Below are 7,534 nucleotides of genomic sequence, written 5' to 3' on the forward strand. Positions count from 1 at the left end.
TGTTCTATGTTTCTTTTTCTCTCCTTTTTCGGCTTTTGGATGTTTTTTTTTTTTTTTTTTTGTCTTCCTTATTTCTACTTGTGTGGAAGTTGTACACCATGTTAAGACTTTTAGTGATTTTCAAGAAGCTATAATGTGCATATTTAACTAATCAAAGTTCAAATTAATCGATGCAAATATCCTCCCAGACTGTTTAAGACCTAGGAACACTTTAATCCCATTTAACCCCTTCCTCCCAATTTATATGCTATTGTGGTCATGTATTTTTTTTCTTTTCTTTATGTTGGCAATGCATTTTCATTCTGTCTCTTCCATAAACATATTATTATTTTACATAGTCAATGTTTTTATATTTACCCAAGTTACCTCTTTCAATCACTTCAAGCATTGCAGAGCTTCCATTTGGGATTAGTCTTCTTTTGCTTGAAGTACATTCTTTAGAATTTCCTTTCGTGAATTCCACTAATGGCAAACTCTTTCAATTTTTGTCTGAAAATGCCTTTATTTCTCCTTTATTCTTTAAAAAAAAATTTTTTTTCCTTTTTGTCTTTTTTCGTGACCGGCATCGGATCGCAACCCTCAGTGTTGCGCCCGTACCGGACCGGGACCGGCAACGGGATCGCAACCCTCGGTGTTGCTCCCGCACCTTGCTCAGCCAGTGAGCGGCCGGTCTGTATGAGCAGTGCGCCACTGGGCCGGCCCCAATCTTTTAAAAAATTTTAAAACAATAAAGGTTTACGATAATCTGCCCTATTATCTAGATCTTACCATAGTCTTCATAGCATTTTCCCTCACCTGGCGCCTTGTATATTTTTTATTTATTACTTATTATCTGTCTTCCCACTCCCATTAGAATTTGAGTTCCATAAAAGTAAGAACTTTGTTCATTTTAGGGCCGGCCCGTGGCTCACTTGGGAGAGTGTGGTGCTGATAACACCAAGGCCACGGGTTTGGATACCAATACAGGGATGGCCGGTGCGCTCACTTGGGAGAGCGTGGTGCTGACAACACCAAGTCAAGGGTTAAGATCCCCTTACTGGTCATCTTTTAAAAAAAGAAAAAAAAAAGAACTTTGTTCATTTTAATTAACTGTACCTAAAACCATGCTGGTCATATAGTAGGTACTTAATACATATCTTTTACATAAAAAAACCCCAAAACATAGAAAAGTTGAAAGTACAGTATAAAAATCTTTTTTTTCCCTGAATTTGAGAATAAGTTGCCAAATGATGCCCCTGAATTGCCGAGCATATTTCTTTCAAAAAAGGACCAAATATAACCATCATAATCAAGAAATTAACATTGATGCACAACTGCCATGTAATCCTCAGGCCCCATTCAAATGTCACCAATTTTCCCAGTAATGTTCTCTATAGGAAAAGAATCCAGTTCAGAGTCACTCACTGTGTATTTTTTGTCCAGTCTTCTCTGCCTGCTCCAGTCCTCAGCCTTTCCTTGAATTTCATGTCCTTGATACATTTGAAGATCACAGTCGGCTGTGTGGCAGGATGCGCCTAAGTTGGCTTTGTCTGATGTTTCCTTCTGATCAGATTCAGGTCGTGCATCTTTGGCAGGAATCGCACAAGAGTGAGGCTGGGTTTTTCTCATTGCATCCTATCTGGTGGCTCGTGGTTTTGATTTGATCCATTGCTGATTATGTTCACTTTGATCCCTTGAGTAAGATGATTCCTGCTGAGGTTCTCCACCGTGAAGCCACTATTTCCCCTTTGTAATAAGTATCTTCTGGTGAGGTGCTGTGAAACTATGGAAACATCTCATTCCTCATTAAACTTTCCATTTATTCATCTATTTATATTAGTACGGACTCACTGTTCCTTATTCAATGGGCTATAATCTGTTGCTATTATTATTTAATGTGATACTAAAATTTTCCTCAGTTGGTCCAATGGAATCCCATTCAAGCAAGCTTTTGTGTCCCTTTGACATGTCACCATAATTCTTTTAGCTTGCTTCCTTGTTTTCTGGTACAAGATGTTTTTGGTTTATCCGGGACTTTTCCAGCCTACGTCCTGGAATCAGCCATTTTCTCCAAGGAGCCTTGTTCCTTTCAGTGGACAATGGTATTTAGAAGCCAAGATCTTGGCTCTAGCTGTGTTCACTACTATTGGAGTGTCTTTGCTTCTCACTATTGGGTCCATCCCCCAGCAGCCTCTGGTGGCCAGGATGCCCCTGAAGTTCCAGGTTCTCATAGGCCCTACTGACCTTGACCTCAGAAGGAGAGAGACCATATTTCCTTTGGTGGTCCTCTCAACCCCTTTAAACAAAAGGCTCTATTGGCCCTGCTCAGCTGAGTGCCCATTCCTGGAGCAATCATTGTGGCTGGGGGCACAGGATGCTCTTATTGGCTAAGCTCAGGTTCCCAGGCCCACTCCTGTTTGAAGATGGGGTAACCAATGGGGCTTGCAGAATTCAGCTTCACCCAGCTACATGGAATGGGTAAGCCCATGGGAAAGACAGGGGCTCTTTTAGCAAATGAAAGGTGAGAAGATTTGGGGCTGACTACACAGCAGATACGTACCATAACGAATAAGTGTTTAGTTCTAAACTACGAAAACTTCTGAAAGAAAGAGTAGGATGATGCATGAAAGACAACAGTGGGCCCTCGTTTAGCCTGAAGGTCAGGGGAGGCAAGCAGAGACCTGAATGAGGGGAGCCCTAGCGGGGCAGATGGGTGTGTCAGGGGAGCAGCCCAGGTAGAGGAAACCACCTGTGCAAACACTCTGCAGGGGAAGCTTGTACAAGGGTACTTCCAAAATTTCATGGAACGATTATATTATTAATATTATTATTACTATTACTATTGTTACCGGTGGCTGGCCAGCACAGAGATCGAACCCTGGACCTTGGTGTTACCAGCACCAGGCTCTGACCAGCTGAGCTAAAGCCTGTGATTTGTATTATTTTTTAATTCTATTTTTCCATGAACTTTTGGAAGTGCCCTTGTATTTCTTCTATATTCTTGCCAGTGTGGCCAGAGCATGGTGATCCAGGGGAGAGAACTGGGAGGTAAGGCTGGGGAGGTGGACAGAGGAGGGCTGACCAGGCAGGGCCTCGAAGGATGTCAGCTTTATGTCAATGAAACAGGGTACCACTGAAGGGTTTTAGGGAGGGGAGGTGACATGAGCTGATTCACACTTTTAAAAGCTCAGTCTGACTACTAGGGTGGGGTGGGGTGAGGAGTAAGGATTGGCGGGGCCCAGAGGTGGAGGGGAGACGGGACTGCGGCACCCTAAGGACACTTTATCTTTACCCACCTTCTTCTCTCCTCATTGAAACTGTGACATGCAGGAGCCTTTGACGAAGTGACCACATGCCTGGTGAAGGCACCAGAAAAGAGAGAGGATGGCAACAAAATGGCTCTGGTATGCCTCTTGCTCGGCTTCCAGCTGACTTTCCTGGGACACCCCTCCCCCACCTACCCCATGGCCCCTGCCCTGAAGCCCCAGCATTCCTTGTTCCAGCGCCCAGCTCTTGTTTTCTCTGTAGTGCTCATCCCCATCGGAGGCACTGTGTACTTTTCTTACTCGTCTTATTTCTTGTTAGACTCCCCCACTAGAACATGTCCTCCATTAATCAGGGATTTCTGTCTGTGTGATTCACAGCTGTATCCTCAGCATCTAGAGCAGTGCTTTGCATGTAGTAGATGCTCAATTAAAGTTTTTAAAACAACTGAATGAGTTGTGGGAGGGGCTTTAAAAGGCGCAGAAAGGCTGGAAATGGCCCTTCTCAGGACACCGTCAGGCCGAACCCAGGTCTGGGCCATGCAACAGGCCTTAAGAGACCAGAGAAGGCCAATCCCACAGGTGAAACACAGCCTCTGCAGGACTTGGTGAAGGCCAGTGGGGGCAGACTGGGTAAGCTGATGGACATGAGGGTGACACAGAGTGTGGGCGAGTCTGTGGCCAGAGTCTGGAAACAGGGCATCCCCCAGGCCAGGACACTTAGGAAGGAGGCCCTGCCCCCAGGCAGCTTCAGGGGCAAGCTCCAGTTCCTGGAGCAGTGCAGGGTGGGGGTGGGGAGAGGGTGACAGGACTAAGCAGAGGCCTTGCATTTTGGAAGCATTTGTCCTCATCCTGTGGCATTCTCCTGGTCATCCACCTTGCCACACTGGCCTTTTTCTGTTTCTCACACCTGCCAAACTCATTCCCGCTTCAGGGCCTTTGCATGTGTTTCCTCTGCTGGGAAGGTTCTTCTCATCTGTAAAATGGGCACAATAAACCTGATGTGAGGCCTGTGTTCGGTGATGTCAGCACAGCACTGAGCATGGTGCCTACACAGAGGGTTTATTGCTGCTGTCATTCAGCAAGTTTTATTGAGCCTCTACCATGTGCTAGGTTGTTTCAGGCACTGGGGACACAACATGATAGCTTGGGGGANGTTTTAGGGAGGGGAGGTGACATGAGCTGATTCACACTTTTAAAAGCTCAGTCTGACTACTAGGGTGGGGTGGGGTGAGGAGTAAGGATTGGCGGGGCCCAGAGGTGGAGGGGAGACGGGACTGCGGCACCCTAAGGACACTTTATCTTTACCCACCTTCTTCTCTCCTCATTGAAACTGTGACATGCAGGAGCCTTTGACGAAGTGACCACATGCCTGGTGAAGGCACCAGAAAAGAGAGAGGATGGCAACAAAATGGCTCTGGTATGCCTCTTGCTCGGCTTCCAGCTGACTTTCCTGGGACACCCCTCCCCCACCTACCCCATGGCCCCTGCCCTGAAGCCCCAGCATTCCTTGTTCCAGCGCCCAGCTCTTGTTTTCTCTGTAGTGCTCATCCCCATCGGAGGCACTGTGTACTTTTCTTACTCGTCTTATTTCTTGTTAGACTCCCCCACTAGAACATGTCCTCCATTAATCAGGGATTTCTGTCTGTGTGATTCACAGCTGTATCCTCAGCATCTAGAGCAGTGTTTTGCATGTAGTAGATGCTCAATTAAAGTTTTTAAAACAACTGAATGAGTTGTGGGAGGGGCTTTAAAAGGCGCAGAAAGGTTGGAAATGGCCCTTCTCAGGACACCGTCAGGCTGAACCCAGGTCTGGGCCATGCAACAGGCCTTAAGAGACCAGAGAAGGCCAATCCCACAGGTGAAACACAGCCTCTGCAGGACTTGGTGAAGGCCAGTGGGGGCAGACTGGGTAAGCTGATGGACATGAGGGTGACACAGAGTGTGGGCGAGACTGTGGCCAGAGTCTGGAAACAGGGCATCCCCCAGGCCAGGACACTTAGGAAGGAGACCCTGCCCCCAGGCAGCTTCAGGGTCAAGCTCCAGTTCCTGGAGCAGTGCAGGGTGGGGGTGGGGAGAGGGTGACAGGACTAAGCAGAGGCCTTGCATTTTGGAAGCATTTGTCCTCATCCTGTGGCATTCTCCTGGTCATCCACCTTGCCACACTGGCCTTTTTCTGTTTCTCACACCTGCCAAACTCATTCCCGCTTCAGGGCCTTTGCATGTGTTTCCTCTGCTGGGAAGGTTCTTCTCATCTGTAAAATGGGCACAATAAACCTGATGTGAGGCCTGTGTTCGGTGATGTCAGCACAGCACTGAGCATGGTGCCTACACAGAGGGTTTATTGCTGCTGTCATTCAGCAAGTTTTATTGAGCCTCTACCATGTGCTAGGTTGTTTCAGGCACTGGGGACACAACATGATAGCTTGGGGGACAGGCAGCCCTTGTTCCTAATTCTTCACATGGCTAGCTCTTTCTTGTCCTTCAGGACTCAGCCCAGACCTCACCTCCTCTGAGAGGCTTTTCCTGACCATTCGGTCTAATTAGCCATCCCTCCACCATCACTTCTGCAGTTCAAGTTATCAATTGCTGTTTAAGAAGCCACTCCCAAACTTAAAGTTTTAAAAGTTCACTCTGGCTGCTGGGGTAGTGAGGATTGGAGGGGCCCCATTTCTCATGATTCTGAAATTTGACTGTGATCAGCTGGGTAGTTCTTTCGTTCCACATGGAGTAGACTGAGATCACTCAGCGGGGCTGGAACATCCAAGATCACCCATCATCTTCCAAGGTCTCTCTCCACATGGTCTCTTACGGCATAGTCTAGCCTGGGCTTCCTACAGCATGGGGGCTGGGTTACAGGGGGAGCATGTGGAAGCTGCCAGTCTCCTTTAGGGCTTGGCCAGAAACTTCCACTGCATTCTATTGGTTGAAGCAAGTTGTAAGATGAGCCAAGATTCAAGGGGAATCTGTCCTTTTGGTAGGAGGAGCAGAAAAGAAATCGTGGCTTTCCGTAATCTAGCACACTCTCCACCAGATTAACTTGTTTTGCTTTCTTTGCTACATGAAGTTATTTATTTCGTGTTTTTTATTTGTCTCCTCTCTTAAGATATTGGGAACTAACAGGCTAATAGGGCATTGGTTAATGTAGTCCCTCATGTGCGTAGCACAATGCCTCAGTCTGACTTGTATGCACAGTCTTCCCCCGGGATCCTGGGAGGTTGGTTCCAGGACCTCCTGCAGATACCAAAATCCAAGGATCCTCAAGTCCCTGACAAAATGTTGTATGGTATTTGCATATAACCTGTGCAATCCTCCTGTATACTTTAAGCCGTCTCTAGATTACTCATAATACCTAACGCAATGTAAATGCCATGTAAATAGTTGTTACACTGTATTGTTTAGTGAATAGTGACAAGAAAAGGAAGCCTGTACATGTTCAGTACACACACAATATTTTCCCGAATATTTTTGATATGCGGTTGGTTGAATCTACAGATGCAGAACGCACAGATACAGAGGGCCGACTGTCCCACAGGGCCTTCAGGAAGTGTTGCTAATGGTGGGATTTCAGCTCGAGGTGTTGGGATCCTTTCCGTACCTCCCTTAGTTGACCAGAGAAGGGGAAGCGCTTTGCAGTCCTTCATATCTGGTCCTCCTCCCAATGCTGGCCTTCAGGGATTGTGTCCCTGACCCTGCCACCACGGTTTTCTCCAACCTTTACCCTGCCCCAAGTTCCCCTTGTGGGAATTTCTCACTCCTCTTGAGCCGATGGGGGCTGGCAGCTGGGGGGGAGTGGGCTGGCTTGCTGCCGGTGTCGGGTGGTTAATGGTGGGTGCTGTAGGGGCAGCCTCTGAAGCTGACTTCAGAGGGGCTCTCACCCTGTGGTTTTGCCCTCCGCTGTCCCCGAGGTTGACAATGTCATCACCCTCCAGAAGAGCCAGGATCTGCTGGAAGCAGAAGGAGAGAAGAAGACCGTGATGAAGAAGATGATGGTACGGGAGCCACATGTGGGTCTGTGGCGTTGGGGTGGGAAGAGGGTGGGATTCCTGAGCAACCCATAGATGAGACTGAGGGGCAGGGTTGAGACAGGAGGAGGACAGGAGCAGGAGGCAGGACACCTGGACCCTCAGCTCTACCTCTACCTGCCCTCCACCCACCCCGAGGGAGCTCAGGCGAGTTCTTTCCCTTCTCTGAGCCTCACTTTTCTCATCTCACAAATGGGCATGATATTGTCTATGTCTTTGGCTTGTTGGGAGGACACAACCCAATGGTTAGTCCACTGCAAAGCCTCA

The 7,534-nt window shown here is 47.7% G+C and overlaps 1 protein-coding gene across 2 annotated transcripts in view; it reads left to right on the plus strand.

The window, feature by feature from the left end:
* Nucleotides 1-7,534, plus strand: part of MROH7 (maestro heat-like repeat family member 7) — a 64,915-nt gene that overhangs the window by 17,788 nt on the left and 39,593 nt on the right. For both annotated transcript variants that reach the window (XM_008583225.1, XM_008583224.1), the window contains exons 2-3: nt 3,310-3,383; nt 7,151-7,234. Coding sequence is in view for 1 of the 2 variants with exons in the window: in XM_008583224.1 (XP_008581446.1) it covers nt 3,310-3,383; nt 7,151-7,234 (158 nt within the window). In the remaining variant the exon portion in view is untranslated. The remainder of the gene's footprint in view (nt 1-3,309; nt 3,384-7,150; nt 7,235-7,534) is intronic.

The sequence above is a fragment of the Galeopterus variegatus genome, unplaced genomic scaffold (assembly GCF_000696425.1).
Source record: "Galeopterus variegatus unplaced genomic scaffold, G_variegatus-3.0.2 Scaffold2855, whole genome shotgun sequence".
In the NCBI taxonomy this organism is placed as follows: Eukaryota; Metazoa; Chordata; class Mammalia; order Dermoptera; family Cynocephalidae; genus Galeopterus; species Galeopterus variegatus.